The sequence below is a fragment of the Xyrauchen texanus genome, chromosome 14 (genome assembly GCF_025860055.1).
Source record: "Xyrauchen texanus isolate HMW12.3.18 chromosome 14, RBS_HiC_50CHRs, whole genome shotgun sequence".
Classification (NCBI taxonomy): Eukaryota; Metazoa; Chordata; class Actinopteri; order Cypriniformes; family Catostomidae; genus Xyrauchen; species Xyrauchen texanus.
Genome location: NC_068289.1, coordinates 47,005,827 through 47,022,784, shown reverse-complemented (window position 1 = coordinate 47,022,784; position 16,958 = coordinate 47,005,827). Strand labels below are relative to the sequence as shown.

The window sequence follows — 16,958 nt, the reverse complement described above, 5'->3', positions numbered from 1 at the left end:
TCCTTTATGGTAATGAGATGCAGAAATGTATTAGATAATAGATCAAAACATTACTTGAATTCAATATTTGCCTTTACATTTTAAATATTAGAGACATTTTTGTCATTCTACTATATGCCATGTTTGTCCAGCCCTGGTTAATCTGTGATGCTGCACTGTACCTACAGTAGTAGTGTAAACTGTACAGTATATTGAAGCCAATGCAACTACAAACCACTGAAATCCTGAAATAACTTTTTTCTTCACCTCACAGAGGTCGTTTTGGTGTAATCAGAGAGTGTCGAGAAAATGCCACTGGTAACCTGTACATGGCCAAGATTGTTCCATATGAGCCTGAGAGCAAGCAGACCGTGTTACAGGAGTATGACATTCTGAAGTCCCTCCACCATGAGAAGATCATGGCCCTTCATGAGGCCTACGTCACCCCACGCTACCTAGTGCTCATCTCTGAGTGCTGCACAGGAAAGGAGCTGCTCTATAGCTTGACTGACAGGTCAGAATGATGTGTCTTTACGCTTGTTGTGCATGTCATCAAGTCAGGCTTTACTGCATTGCATTGTGTGGAAGGCTAGTATACCCCCCATAAGAGGCATTTTTTTTGCATCAAAATAGCGCACAAAAGTGGTGCAACTGTTAAGTGAATATACCCCAAAGTGGTTGTTAATCATTTGACTTGATACTGTCTATAATACGGTTAGAATTTGTAGTTTAATGTTTTTCTTTTACTTTCTAGATTCCGATACTCTGAGGATGACGTGGTGGCATATATCGTACAGATACTTCAGGGTTTGGATTATCTGCACAGCCGCAGAATTCTGCATCTGGATATCAAACCAGACAATATCATTGTCACCTACATGAATGTTGTAAAGATTATTGATTTTGGCAGTGCACAGTCCTTCAATCCACTCTTCCTCAAGCAGTTCAGCCCACCCATTGGAACACTGGACTATATGTGTAAGATATAATTTTTAAGCATTATTTTGTAATAAATTAATTCAGAGGTTTCCTGTCTTATCTTTTTTGCCGTTGGGTAAGCTACTTTAAAGCTGTCAGAGTGATGGCCTTGTGACTCATTTGAGTCCATCCCTGTCCCCTCTCTCTTCTTTCAAATTAATTAGATTTTTCAAGGATATTTTAGAAGTGTGCATTTGATATTTACCCCCGCTCGCTCGGCTGCAAAGCTGTGCGTGCAATACAGCGTGGCGTTAAAAACACTGAATTAGCACCACACCGCTAGTTACCAGAAAAGCTCTGCTATTTTGAAAACAGCTGAGCTACTGCTTCACTGCAGTTAAATGTAGTTTAGTAGTATGCCTACTTTTAGTATCATACTCCCCAACATTGAACTTTATTATCTTTATCACAGGTTGATACTTCTTTGTTCAATAGTGCCATGGTTTTAAATTCCTTCTCCTTTAAGATCTTTTTTACAGTTTTTTTATTTTTTATTATTATGCATATTTTTGCAATCTGTAATTTGTGTTTTTGTTGTCATGAATTCCTGCTGATTACTGAAAGCTCCTGAGATGCTGAAAGGGGATGTGGTGGGTCCACCAGCTGACATCTGGAGCATTGGCATACTAACTTACATCATGTGAGTGCTGTCCACTGTAGCCTTGTCCCTCTGAATTTCATGGAGTTGAATGTGAAATTCTTACTTTTCCACATTGGCTATTTAGAGTTGTAACTTTGTATACCATTCAGGCTCAGCGGGAAACTGCCATTTACAGAGAATGACCCTGCAGAGACAGAGGCCAGAATCCTGGCAGCCAAGTTTGACCTCAGTAAGCTCTACCAAAATGTGTCCCAAAGTGCCTCTCTGTTCCTCAAGAAGATCCTGTGCAGCTACCCTTGGTGAGTAAAACTTATTGAAATTTATTTTGAGATTTATTTTGAACCTCTCTTCAGATTTGTTGCATCTTGAAATTACTTTCACAAAAGTAATTTTTATGAATACACAAAGTAATAATTCTCATTACTGTATGCAAAAATATTTCATCTTTACTGTAATTTAAATTATCAAAATTTCGAAGTATTAGTTTAATGCTGATTTAAATAAAAGGTTTTTGTTTCAAAATGTGTTGGGATGGACTCTAGGATGTGCCTAATTGTCATGAAAATAGTCTCACAATAATCTCCTATAAATATACATTTATTTTGATTTTGGGGTTAAAAGTGTCGTGTTTTATAAGATTTCCCATACAGTATATCTGTTAAGTCCCATTTAAAGGGGTAGTTTTTAAGACAATATTTCAGCTCTGTAGGTTTATACAATGCAAGTGAATGGTGACCAATTTTTTGAAGCTCCAAAAATCTCATAAAGGCAGCAATATATTAATCTATATGACTTAATTTGTTTAATATATGTCTTATGAAGTGATGCAACGACTTTGTGTGAGAAACAGATCAATATTTCAATCCATTTAATTGATGACTTTCACTTTCAGAGTGTAAAAGAATGAGCTATTTATAGTAAAAAAAAGTCTATAATATCGCTTCTGAAGATATAGATTTACTGTAAATACTGGAGTCATATGGATTACTTTTATGCTGCCTTTATGTGATTTTTAGAGCTTGAAAAGTCTGGTCACCATTCACTTGCATTGTATGGTCCTACAGAGCTGAGGTATTGTTTTAAAAATCTTTGTGTTCAGCAGTACAAAGAAAGTCATACACATCTAGGATGGCATGAAAGTGAGAAAATGATGAGAGAATTTTTGGGTGAACTATCCCTTTTTTTCAGAGACTGTTCATAGGTTGATTCCCCTGAAAAGTGTCAACTCGTTTGAAAACAGTCATTCGTTTTGCAAAGACATTACGCATTTCAACTTTTAAGACAAGTCATCTACCTTTCAATGCAGGTCAGGTAATGTCAATCAAAGCTAACTGATGTCTTATGTGTGCTTATTTTCTTAGGGCCCGTCCGACCATTAAAGACTGCTTTAACAACACGTGGCTACAGGACGCTTACCTAATGAGATTGCGGAGACAGACTCTTACCTTCACCACCACACGCCTCAAAGAGTTCCTGGAGCAACAGCAGCAGACCAGGGTCGAGGTGGCAACAAAGCACAAAGTCCTTCTACGTTCCTACCAGAGCACCCCTCAGACACCATCCACCCCTTCAACTCCCAGCTCCCCTACAGCACCCATCTCTCAGTGAGCTCCACCACTGGACATTCTCCAGAGAGACGAGAAGAGGGCTTCGAGGGCCTCCAGGACAAGGACAGAGAGAGACACATCCAACCTCAGGACATCCTAGCCCCCCTCTAAGCTACCCCAAGCTCTCAGCAGGCCTTGATGGGGCCGGTTAATGTGCAGTGTGTGTAACAAGATCTTCAACTGGATCTTCTGGTGTGGTCCACAGAGTTGAGAGAGTTCTGAGGAACAGAAACATCTCTTGCCCAAGCTGATAAAAATATAACGGACATCGATGCATTTACCATTATTAGCTGTGACCAGCATGCACAGTGCTTTAAGCTCCTTCCCTCTACTTTACGACACTTTTTCAGATTACTTTTTGACAAACCTACTTTAGCTTTTCTTAGCGTTGCATCACTTGCAAGGGGTCAGGAACTTTGGACCCATCCTGGTTGAGCAGAGTGACTGTGTTTCTTGCACAAGATGATGCAAAATAAAATGTCATGTCAATGTGTATTTCTTGTGGTGTCTTTCACTTGTGAACCAGGGCCATGAGATTTGTGGAAAATCGTGTATATCGTTTTTCAACAAGTTTTTATGGCATAATTAAGACTTTTATTACTGGTAGTTATACTGTAAGTGATTATCAGTATATATGAAAATTATTCATAGTTGACTGACTAAATAATGTTGAGCATTGTAGTTCTTACTGTAGTGCCATCAACAAAGGTCTTTTGTCTATTACTAAAGTGTATTGACCTAACCTATGGTGGATTGAATTAATTGTCATATTAAAAAGGCAGTTGTGGGCCTCACAGTTGTTTCTTAAAAGACATCTTTAGGGATGAATTCCCAGTGCATTAAAGCACATCGAAAAATTATGTGAATTCAACTTTTTATATGTTGAAGACTTTGCTTTTAACACCAGGAATGCATTAAATATGGCAGATGTCTGTGCATCAGTATAGCATACAGTAGCATACAGCACGCATCAGTACAAATTCCTCTCTATATAGCGTAACTGCAGCACCTGCGTAACGTTTTTTTGGTCAAACTCAGTCCTTGTGAATGTGTGAGGAGGGTATGTTGGCCAAAGTTGTCTTTATAAAGAGATCAGCTTTAGAATGCTGGTTAAAGACGTGCCTGACTACGAATCTTATAGAGGCATTTAACTTGGTTGGATGGAATGGAGGTGTCTCAAAAAGTGCCAATTTTAGCACATTTCAACCTGATTTGATTTGATTAGATATAATGTTATAACACATTTATCATTTGTATTTTTTTTTTCGATTTATTTTCATTAACAGTGTGCATCCTGTTTGGTGAATGTAGAGGTACAGAAACAGAGTTTGTTTTTATTTTGATGTTAATTAATCTAATGGATGAATTAGGGATTCTTTTTAACACAAAATTAGATACATTCTATATGAAAGGGTCATCTATTTGTAACCTCATAATTGACTTGTTTGAAATTATATAACCACTATAAAAGCAAACAGACCTAAACATGGCAAGCCAAGTGGGGGAAATATAAATTGTAATGTCCTTATTTTTGTTTTATTATCATCCAAATACATTTATTGGTACATAAAGGACATGTTGTCACCAATTGTCACTAATAGTAAAATATTGGCTTTGATTATGAATTTCAGTTTGCTCTGTGTTTGTTGATCAGTGCAAACTTTCTTCTCTTTTCTATCACTTGGCATAGCTATCATAGGTTGATTTATCTAGCCAATTTGTTTATCAGCCTATTTGTTTTTAACTTGGGATATTCAAATAAGAGTCTTCTCATTGGTCAACCTTTAAATTATACGGTTTCAAATAATACAGTATGGTGCAAGATTAAAAACTGATTGAAAAGATATGGAATAACAGTGAAGAGGAAATAATTCAGACTTGTTGAACAGCTGTATGTTGTTGTGAATAAGGTTTTATATTATTTAATGTGTGTGTGTGTGTTTACTACTCTTTTTAGTCATGCCGAGCGACCCTTTAATGTGAAAATAAATAAATCTTTTCTGGAATGAATAATGCTGCACTAAAACAGTGACACAAATGTGGAGATAATATGAATGTTTTACAGTAGAATGAAGTGTGTATATGTTGAAAAGATGACCTTTCATGAATAAAATCAGCTGTCAGCAATACTGAATAGACTCTACATTAATTTCAAAGAAGTATAATATGTTATACATACATATATACACTCACCTAAAGGATTATTAGGAACACCTGTTCAATTTGTCATTAATGCAATTATCTAATCAACCAATCACATGGCAGTTGCTTCAATGCATTTAGGGGTGTGGTCCTGATCAAGACAATCTCCTGAACTCCAAACTGAATGTCAGAATGGGAAAGAAAGGTGATTTAAGCAATTTTGAGCGTGACATGGTTGTTGGTGCCAGACAGGCCGGTCTGAGTATTTCACAATCTGCTCAGTTACTGGGATTTTCACACACAACCATTTCTAGGGTTTACAAAGAATGGTGTGAAAAGGGAAAAACATCCAGTATGCGGCAGTCCTGTGGGCGAAAATACCTTGTTGATGCTAGAGGTCAGAGGAGAATGGGCTGACTATACATATACAGGGTTGGGGAGTAATGGAATACATATGGAATACGGAGTATGTATTTAAAATACAAAACATAAGTAACTGTATTCCACTACAGTTACAATTTAAATCATTAGTAATTAGAATACAGTTACATTAAAAAAGTATTTTGATTACTGAAGAGATTTCTTTGCATTTTATTGCCATTTGTTTCATTTAATATTTAGTCTTTCAGATGGAAAACATTTATACATATAAATATGTGAAAAACTTTCTTATGATTCATACGAGCAGACAGAGAAGTACGTCTGAAGTATGTTTGGAGCAGCAGAAATAGAAATAAACCTTGTGTAAATTGTCAGCTTTACACTAAGTTAAAATGCTATTTCTAGCCAATTTACATGCACATGCTACCAGGCAAGATCATATTTTTTTATCAAGAAAATTCACATTAGATCATAATTTCTTTTTTCTAGTAAGACCTTTGATATTAGGGCATAAATCATATTCTCATAACTCATATTTTTGTATTATTATCCTGTAAAAATGTCTTGTTTTAGAAGCAACACTGCATAAGATATATAGGTTTTTCAGAGAATGTAGTTTTAACATGTGTATTTTGTCTTACTGTACTGGCAGAGTTTTTATAGTTAAAACAAGTGAAAAAAATCTAACAGTGCTGAAGAAGTAATCCAAAGTATTTAGAATACATTACTGAACTTGAGTAATCAAATGACATTTTACAGCAAGTATTCCGTAATCTATAGTGGAATAAATTTCAAAAGTAACCCTCCCAACCCTGTATATACTGTGTATTTATACATATATATACAGTATATACACTCACTGAGCACTTTATTAGGAACACTATGCTCCTAATAAAGTGCCTGATGTGGTCTTTTGCTGTTGCAGCCCATCCACCTCAAGGTTTGATATGTTGTGCATTCTGAGATGCTCCTTCTCACTACAATTGTACAGAGTGGTTATCTGAGTTACCATAGCCTTTCTGTCAGCTCCAAACAGTCTGGCTATTCTCTGTTGACCTCTCTCAACAACAAGGTGTTTCTATTCGCATAACTGCTGCTCACTGGATATTTTTTGTTTTTGGCACCATTCTAGAGTAAACTCTAGAGACTGTGCATAAATCCCACGAGATCAGCAGTTACAGAAATACTCAAACCTGCCCGTCTAGCACCAACAATCATGCCACAGTCTATATCACTAAGATCACATTTTTCCCCATTCTGATGGTTGATGTGAACATTAACTGAAGCTCCTGACTCTTATCTGAATGATTTTATGCACTGCACTGCTGCAATTCAATTGGCTGATTAGATAATCGCATTCACAGGTGTTCCTAATAAAGTGCTCAGTGAGTGTAAATATAGAATATATATTATATTTTAAGTGCCTTAGCATTTTATGCTAATTGTACGATTTTCTACAGTTGTTCTACAGTTTGCTTCATACTTTGTGAATTTTATTTATTTAGATACAATTTAGACATCTTTCATCTTGTTTCATCAATTAGGGGAACTTTTCTGTTGTCTATGATTATTATTAAGGAAAAATGCTTTAAAAAAACATTAAAAACAACATTATAATCTTCCCATTTCTGCCTATAAACCTTCCAAAAAAAGTGCCTCACTGTAACCTCTTTTTTTTTTTTTTTTATGAAAAATATTTTTTTGGGGGGGTAATGAAGATTATGCCACAGTTGCTGTCAATTGAGCTTAACTTGTATTGGACCTGGAATATATACTGTACATAAACAGTATGTACAGTTTACATATAAACCTTTACCTAAAGCCTCTCCATTACCTTTACCACCAAGCCTTTAAAGAACAATTTTTCCAAAAGGTTTATATTTGGTTATCATAGCAATGAGAAAGGACAGAGATGCACATCTCTGCCAGGGAAACAGAGTGACATTTTAAAGATCAGAAATGTTAAATTCTAAGATTTTTACATTGTAATTTGAGAGTAGTTACATTGTAACTGAGAGTGTAAGCAAGTCCAAGGTAACGTTTTTGTCAAAAATTACCACATTATTACCATCATAGAATACACAATATCCAAATTCCACAGCATTACACATAATACCAAAATTCAGAAGCTGATCTAAATAAAGCACTGATCAAATCTTTTCACCGGACATGTGATACATTTTTTTACAGAATAAACACAGTTTGAAGTAGTTCTATTTTTCAAGATAGTCAAAAATGTCCTCCAGCTGATGTCCAAAGTTAAAGCTGCACCAGCACCTCTAGGGCACACTTTGATTAAATAAAACCAATCCAAGAGCCCGCAACCAGGCTTCATACTGAAGGCACCGGTGAGTCACATTAGTATAAATTGAGCTCTATTTAATGCTGTATGTTGCATAAAACAGCTTATCTTAGAAGTGTCGACTGATAGAATGTGTGCAATTGTCTCTCTAGGTCAAGAAAAGTTGCTGTGAAAAAAGGCCCTCCAATATTTCTGCAGGAACTGAAAGCTGTGGTTCTACTGGAGGCGATTATAACCAAGCCAGAACACAATATTAGTGCCATTCCAGACCCCTTCATCATCTGGTTGGAGGATGTAAATGAACTGAAGTATGGACTCAAGTACTATGTTTTTGAGGATCTTGCCAATGTGGCTCTGGTAGTCAAAGAAAGTGAATGGTGACAGTTTTCAAGGAAGATTTTCAGTGAATAATGACTTCTCACAGAAAACATATAAATTCAGAAGACTTTAAATGTAGTGCATGATTAATATAGTCTAATTTGGATGCTGTTTTTTATGTCGTTTTTGTCGCTTGACATCTCTGGTCCCCATCATAATTTCACATGGAAGAGAGCCGTGTGAACATTCTTCAAAACGTATTCTTTTGTGTTCCACGGAAGAAAGAAAGTCGTATGGGTTGGGAACAAAATGAGGGTGAGTAAATGATGATAGAATTTTAATTTTTGGGTGAACTAGCCCTTTAATCAGCAGGAAGTGCCTCACATTTCAGTTCTCATTTTGCAGTGAAGGCGCTGCCAATGCGTAGGCCAAGAGAAACGGCACTGTGATGCAAAAGTCAAGTCAATTTTATTTGCTTTTCACAGTACATATTGTTTCAAGGATGTGTATATATGATGTTTATATATTAAACGCTGTTTATATGTGCTGTTTATAATTTTATATTATATATTCAGCCTGAACATCTGGTGCACAGTCATATTGTATGCTGTGTATATTTGTGTATTAGATCCTGTTTATAATGTAACATATTGTGCCTGAACATCTGGTGCTCATTCAAAGGTGCTAAAAACATTTCACGACATTAGAAAGCAACTGAATAATATTTTGGAAAGAACTTAAATCAAAGAGTTGGCAAACGTTCTTCAAACTCATAATTTGGATGGGCTTTCACATGCTTTTTGTTGAATGACTGTAGACTGTTGAGTGTAGTGTGTCATGAATACCAATGATGTAAACTTGTAATCAACTTGACAGTGTGTGCAAACTTTGAGGACTCTCTCTTATGAAGGTAAAATAGTGCCTAATTGATTTGCATCTGCAGAGTAAAATTTTTTAAATCGTACAAGTTACAAGCATGATAGAAAAATTTGCATCCATAGATTAAGATTTGTGAAAGCGTAAATCAAATTGCAATGTAAAAATAAATTGCATGCACACAGAACATTTTGTAAATCAAGTTGCAAGCATAAGAAAAAATTATTAGCAATATTTTAATGCTTTGCATAAGTGTAATTCATGTGTGGAGAATCTGTAATTGCATATTAACACAATGTACATTTGGTGTGTATTCTTCTGACTTCCTTTTTTTCACACTTATAATTTTAGCACAGTTTTTGTGCCTAAACATGACCTGCAAGCCTGCAATCAGCAATATGCAAGCAAAGAAAGGGTGTCATGAACTGCTAAACAGATTCACAGCGTTGTTCCTCTGGGTATCTCTCCTCTCTTAAATATTAAACTGAAATATTAATAAATACACTTTCTTTTATTGAGAGTGAAAAGTTGAGTTGACAACATTTATTAATATAAATCTTAATCTGGTGATCAAATGTTTCTTCTTGTTGCTGTTCATTATTTTAATTGCTTTAAATTATCACTGGCATGGTGGCTGGATGGATGGAACTTGCTGGTATCATTGAACTCATTCTAAAAAATAAAATTATATAAGTAAACTATCTATCTGTTTATAGAGTTTTGTTTTATAAGGCTGTAGCACTATACTAGTGAAGGAGGACAGGAAACAGGTCTTCCTCTCAAGGTACGTCCTTTTAATTATGTTTTGCACACACAAATACACGAACACACACAAACGCTGGGTCTGCTTGTCTTCCCTCCCCGTCTGGAGGCTCTGTTTTTATGCCGCTCTCCTCGTGCTCACTGGAATTAGAGACAGGTGTTTAGGTATAATTTAGCTCAGGTGTAAGCGCCCTTACCGCTTTCCTCTCCCGGACGGGCGCTTGACCACGCCCCCGCTGCCACATACCCCCACCGCCCGACTCAGGCCGGGGCACCATCTGGCCTGTCTACCACTCCCCCCCCATTCCTGGAGAGAAAGTCGGCGACAGCCTTTTCCCCCCCTGGTCTGTGGACCACCTTGAATTTAAAGGGCTGGAGAGCCAGATACCAACGGGTGATCCGGGCGTTAGTATCCTTCATGTGGTGGAGCCACTGGAGTGGGGCGTGATCCGAGCAGAGGGTGAAGGCCCGCCCCAGCAGGTAATACCGGAGGGTGAGGACCGCCCACTTGATGGCCAAACATTCCTTCTCCACAGTGCTGTACTTAGTCTCCCTTAAGGAGAGCTTACGGCTAATGTACAGCACCGGGCTCCTCCCCTCCACCACCTGCGTGAGTACGGCCCCCAGCCCTCTGTCTGAAGCGTCCGTCTGCAAAATAAAAGGGAGAGAGAAGTCAGGTGCATGAAGAAGCGGCCCCCCACAAAGTGCGGCTTTAACCTGCATAAACGCCTGTTGACACTGCTCCGACCATTGAAGCGGATCTGGAGCCCCCTTTTTAGTGAGGTCAGTCAGCGGGCTGGTGACGTCCGAATAATTAGGCACAAACCTTCTATAATAGCCAGCCAGCCCCAGGAACTGCCTCACCCCCTTTTTGGTCTTCGGTCTAGGGCAAGTCGCATATCGCCGCGGTCTTATCAATTTGGGGCCGCACCTGGCCATGACCCAAGTGGAACCCCAGATACCGTACCTCCACACGCCCAATCGCGCACTTCTTAGGGTTTGCCGTGAGCCCGCCGCCGCAGCGACCTCAGGACGGCCCTCAGATGTTGCATGTGCCGCTGCCAATCATTGCTATAAATGATAATATCATCTAAATAGGCAGCGTGCAGCGGTGTCGCGGTCTGAGGATCCGATCCATGAGTCGCTGAAACGTGGCTGGTGCCTCAAACAAACCGAAAGGAAGCGTCACAAATTGGTGTAACCCAAACGGCGTAGTGAAGGCTGTTTTCTCACGGGACATTGGTGTCAAGGGGATCTGCCAATAACCCTTTGTTAAATCCAAGGTCGAATAAAATCGAGCAGTGCCTAACCGATCGAGCAGTTCATCAACACGGGGCATTGGGTAGGCGTCAAATTTAGACGCCGCGTTGACTTTTCTGTAATCCACACAGAATCGAACAGACCCATCACTCTTGGGAACAAGAACAACCGGGCTGGACCAATCACTGTGGGATTCCTCTATTACGCCCATATCAAGCATCGCATCTAATTCTTCCCGTACTATTTTCTTTTTATGTTCGGGTAAGCGATAGGCGACAACGCACCACCGCGCCCGGCTCGGTCTCGATGTGGTGCTGTATGATGTCTGTACGGCCCGGTAGAGGGAAAACACATCCGCAAATTCCTTTTGTAATTCAGAAACCTCTGTGAGCTGCCGCGGTGAGAGTTGGTCTCCACAAGTAACCGGAGTGTTGAGATTGTAGTTTTTGTTTACCTCCGGCCCGAGCTCCGCCCTCTCGGAACTACAGTGGCCAACGTCACAGAGGCTGCCTCCTCCCTCCATAATTTCAGGAGGTTGAGGTGATAAATTTGACGTGCGCCCCTCTATCGATGCGTTTAACCTCATAATCGAGCTCCCTGACTCGTCGTGTGACCTCAAAGGGTCCTTGCCACTTGGCGAGTAATTTAGAGCTCGATGTTGGGAGTAATACAAGTACCTTATCTCCGGTGCAAATTCCGTAGCCGAGCACCCCTGTCATACAGCCGGCGTTGGCGTTCTTGAGCTTGGAGCAAATTCTCCTGTGTTAATCGCCCCAGTGTGTGGAGTTTTGCTCTAAGATCGAGAACGAACTGAATTTCATTTTTGCTATTAGAAGGTCCCTCCTCCCACGCTCGCGGATGAAGTCAAGGACACCGCGGAGCGTCGCCCGTACAGCAGCTCAAATGGGGAGAAACCGGTGGAGGCTTGTGGGACCTCTCGTACTGCAAACAACAGGGGTCTAGCCACTTATCCCAATTTCTAGCGTCCTCGTGTATGCAATTTACTGAATCATGTTCTTGAGCGTTTTATTAAATCGTTCCACTAGGCCATCTGTCTGCGGGTGGTAAGCGCTAGTGCTGAATCGATTTGATGCCCAAGAGCTCGTAAAGTTCGCGAAGTGTTCGTGACATAAAAGTCGTGCCTTGATCGGTGAGGATTTCCTTCGGAATCCCCACACGGGAGATTATCTTGAAGGGTGCCCCTGCAACACTACGTGCAGAGATGTTGCTCAGAGGCACTGCTTCCGGATATCGCGTCGCGTAATCCACTAGGACTAACACGAAGCGATGTCCGCGTGCTGACTGGTCTAATGGCCCGACGAGGTCCATCCCAATTCTCTGGAAGGGGACCTCGATTAATGGTAGAGGGCGCAATGGCGCTTTTGGGGTGGCCGGTGGGTTTACCAGCTGACATTCACGGCACGCCGCACACCACCTGCGGACGTCACCGCCAATGCCCGGCCAATAGAAACGGGCTATTAGACGGAGAAGTGTTTTCCGTTCCCCTAGGTGACCGGCCATAGGATTGTAGTGAGCCGCCTGGAAAACCATTTCCTGGCGGCTTCGTGGAATCAATAATTGTGTCACTTCCTCCTTTGTTTGAACGTCCTGCGTCACTCTATATAACCGATCTTTAATCAACGCAAAGTATGGGTATGCAATGGCGACGCCCGGCGGAGCTGTTGACCATCAATCACTCTCACTTGGTCAAGAGCATGTTTAAGAGTTTAGATCCCGCGACTGCTCTAGAGGAAAGTCCCTTCAGGGAATTCCCTGAGAGGAGGGGCTGCCACCTCGCCCCTTTCCTCGTCATTCGGGCAGCCGAGGGCGGTCCGGCTCCGCCTCCCTGCCAAAGCATCGCACACCGCACACCTCTTTATGCAGGACCCATCCGCACAAATACCCTCTAATATATCTTTAAAATTCGACCAATCAGTACCCAAGATTAGCGGATGGGTGAGGCGGGAACTAACCGCTGCCTCCACACTATGTTTTTTCCCCTAAATATAATCGCCAACGTCACCATGGGATATTTGTGCACATCCCCATGCACACACCTCACCCTCACCAGTTTAGATAAACCCAAAGCCCGGGTTGAACCAAGCGTTGGTGGATGGTGGTCTGATTGCAGCCGGTATCCAGCAAAGCTTGGTAAATACCCCCTGATCCTTACCGAATCCGGTATGCTCCAGCCCGACAGGGGGCAGCCTGCGGGGCGCCGGAGACCCGCACCACCGTCCCCACCTCCATCAGCGGACACTGATCCCGGAAGTGGCCGGGTCTCCGCACCTCCAACAGGCCGGCCCAGGCGTTGCGGCCGCACTTGTGCTGGCGGGCCCCCACCTGAGGAGGAGAGCGGCTGAAAGACGGGGAATGGGAGGGCGCATTCTCCCACGGCCGGGGAGCAGGTCTCTGGAAGCCTCCACGCCTGCGCGGGGCAGTAACGGGCCCTGGGGAGAGAACAGAAGGAGAAAACACAGGGGAGGGGCGAGGGCATGGGCAGATACAAGGGAAGGGGAGAGAGAGAGAAGAAGAGGGCTCGTCCGCCCTCGGGATCGCCGCCAAGTGGTCCTCCGCTAGCCGAACAGCTTCCTCCAGCGACGCCGGGCGATGGCACTGGACCCACCCGCCGTCTTCCGAGGCAGCCATTGAGCGAACTGTTCCAGTACCACCTGGTCGATCACTCCCTCGACGTCGTGGTCCCCCGCGAGCAGCCAGCGCCGACAGGCGTCCCGGAGCCGCTGGGCAAACGCGAACGGGCGATCGGACTTCTCCAGCTTCATGCCCCAGAAGAGCTGGCGATTCTCTTCCGGGCTCCGACCGACCCATTGCAGAATGGCCCTCTTCAGGTCGGTGTAAGCCAGGAGATTTGTCGCCGGCAGTTGTTGTGCCGCGAGTTGAGCTTCCCCGGACAGGAGAGGAATTAGACGGGCTGCCCACTGTTCGGGCGGCCAGCCCCAGATTTCGGCCGTCCGCTCGAACAAGTCGAGGAAGGCCTCAGGATCATCTGCTGCCCCCATCTTCTGTAACGTGGGCGGGGGTAGCGTAGCGCGGCTGTCGGGGTGCGTGGCTGTGGCGGCTCCGTCTCCTGGCTGAGGAGGCTCGGATGGCAAGCCGGTCCTCTACCTGAGCCCGCATGATCTCAAAAACCGGCGATCTTGGTCCTGCCGGAGCTCAAGCAGGGATTGCTGGTGGCCTTGATGCAGTGTCGCGAGGGATTGGAGGACTTCTGCCAGCTGGGAGGACTCTATGGGGCGACTTTGCTCCATAATTTTCCCGGGTTTCGGCACCAGTGTAGCACTATACTAGTGAAGGAGGACAGGAAACAGGTCTTCCTCTCAAGGTACGTCCTTTTAATTATGTTTTGCACACACAAATACACGAACACACACAAACACTGGGTCTGCTTGTCTTCCCTCCCCGTCTGGAGGCTCTGTTTTTATGCCGCTCTCCTCGTGCTCACTGGAATTAGAGACAGGTGTTTAGGCATAATTTAGCTCAGGTGTAAGCGCCCTTACCGCTTTCCTCTCCCGGACGGGCGCTTGACCACGCCCCCGCTGCCACAAAGGCTTAATTTATTAATTTGTTATCTAGCATGAGTTCTGTGATACCAGCTAATTCCATCTATTCACCAAAATGCCTGGCCAATGATAATTAATTAAGCAATATCACACGAGCAAGACTGCGATATGGCCCTACATCAGCACTGCTGTGATTCAGCCGCAGGTAATTACAGCAGTGGAACATAGGGCCATATAGCATGATTGCAAGTGTGATATTGCTTATATACAACAGTTCAATGAACATGTACATTTAAAAAGAGAATTATGAAAAACTGAGTACGGTCATAAAAACGCATTTGTGCATGGAACTACTTTATTACGTGACCAGAATCTGCCGTTGCTGGTTTAAAACAAATGATGCGTCCAAGCCTCCATTAATAATTCAAAATGTTCACTTCAGAAATAGTATCATGGCTTGTGCTGTTTCTAACAAGTCATTGGATAAACAAGGATAGACGGATGGATGTGTGTGTTTGTCTGTGTGTGTGTGTGAGAGAGAGAGAGAGTCCAAGCGGGGTATTCCTCTCTATTTCGGGGTAGCCGGTGCGCAAATGTCACTCACTATATTCACTATAGAAACAGCGATGTCCTCCACCATTTTAAACAGTATGTATCCAATGTGAAATCGGATTCACTTAATGTCACCAACTGGCTCATATTACACACAAAATGTGTAATGTGTAATCTTTTGCCACCACCTGCTGGCTAACATATGTAATGTAAAAAATACATGTAAAAAGAATCGCATAGCCTACATTAGCTCTTAACACATATGCGCTGTTCTTACACTTTAGTTTAGAACAGCACGAAGACAAGCGGAATGATACACACACAGTGAAGCGTCGAGTGCTGATGCTGTCACACCATCAGTGCACATGGAACGTCTCTCGTCCAATCAGATTCGAGGACCGGAACCAGCTGTGGTATATTAGTAAATATAATTAAATTGTGTATGTATTAATATTTCAGTTTAATATTTAAGAGAGGATTGATACCCAGACAAATGACGCTGAGCCTTATGAAGAACTAATATTAATATCAGCTAATATATTTTTCTTAGGCTTGCAACTTTATTTACACCTTTACAAAATGTTCTGTGTTTGCATGCAACTTATTTTTACGCTTGCAATTTGATTTACGCATTTACTAAACTTACTCTGCACATGCAAATCATTTAGGCACTATTTTACCTTCATACTCTCTATTCTCCATTCTGAAGACGGTCTCAAGGCCCCCCACCTATCTTAGCTCGTGCCAAAAAAAAGTTAGCAAGAAAGTTTTCCGACTTGTCAAAACGTGAAAAGCAGACCAATACGCGCGCATTCATTTGAAAACATTTCCCGATTTGCAACTAATCGTATATATTACATATTGGACCTTATAAAACGTGTTTTAAGACAACATTGAGCATTCACTTACAGCGAGGCTAAGAGATCTTTTAAATTTAATTTGCGTATTGGATTTGGAAGATCTTAAAGGGGCAACGTATAATATTTAAATCTGACACCTAACGTGTGGGGACAGTTTGTACACATGTTGATTTAATAGCTATTGTGGGTGAAAGACGAAAATAGTCAAATGAAATACTTTTAGAAGATAAATTTGATGGTTTGTATTCTAGGATATTAGGATATACTAGGATAAAAAAATAAATTAAAAAAAAAAAAATAGACCAAAATAGCCTAATAAAATAATAAAAATGAATAGATTTTACCTATTTAAACGGTGTTTTAATCTAGGTTGTGAATGAGTTTTCTACCTGTTTTATGTTTCAATGTAGACTGACAACCTTCATGCATTACATTTCTAGATTGTAGATAAATTAATGAATCAATAAATAAATGCCTTATTATTCCAGGATGTACAATAATAATAAAATCGGTTTGTTTAATGTTTTACGGACCACAATATGTTTTGTATCATCCCACTATGTACTATTTCTTGGTTCACAAGACCACCAACCCTTTACATTTTTCTTATTTAATTGTGCTTGTGAACATGTACAAAAGCATATGTTTAGAATTACTGTTAAATGTACCAGTTTTCAACCAATTCTTCGACACATTAGAACAGTTTTCCAAATTTATAAACGTGGGACCTTGTGCGCTTGTGTTGTTGTTTTCTGTCAGAGAATGGCGTTGCTGCTTTAAGGCGAAGGGTGCCTTGAAACCGGCGAGTTCCATGTTTGT

The 16,958-nt window shown here is 41.4% G+C and overlaps 1 protein-coding gene across 1 annotated transcript in view; it reads left to right on the top strand.

The window, feature by feature from the left end:
* Positions 1 to 5,339, top strand: part of LOC127655192 (striated muscle preferentially expressed protein kinase-like) — a 135,649-nt gene extending 130,310 nt beyond the window's left edge. Inside the window, exons 37-41 of the mRNA XM_052142835.1 lie at positions 254 to 493; positions 734 to 957; positions 1,522 to 1,597; positions 1,708 to 1,857; positions 2,920 to 5,339. Coding sequence (XP_051998795.1) covers positions 254 to 493; positions 734 to 957; positions 1,522 to 1,597; positions 1,708 to 1,857; positions 2,920 to 3,166 — 937 coding nt within the window. The 3' untranslated portion in view covers positions 3,167 to 5,339. The remainder of the gene's footprint in view (positions 1 to 253; positions 494 to 733; positions 958 to 1,521; positions 1,598 to 1,707; positions 1,858 to 2,919) is intronic.
* Positions 5,340 to 16,958: the final 11,619 nt, after the last annotated feature.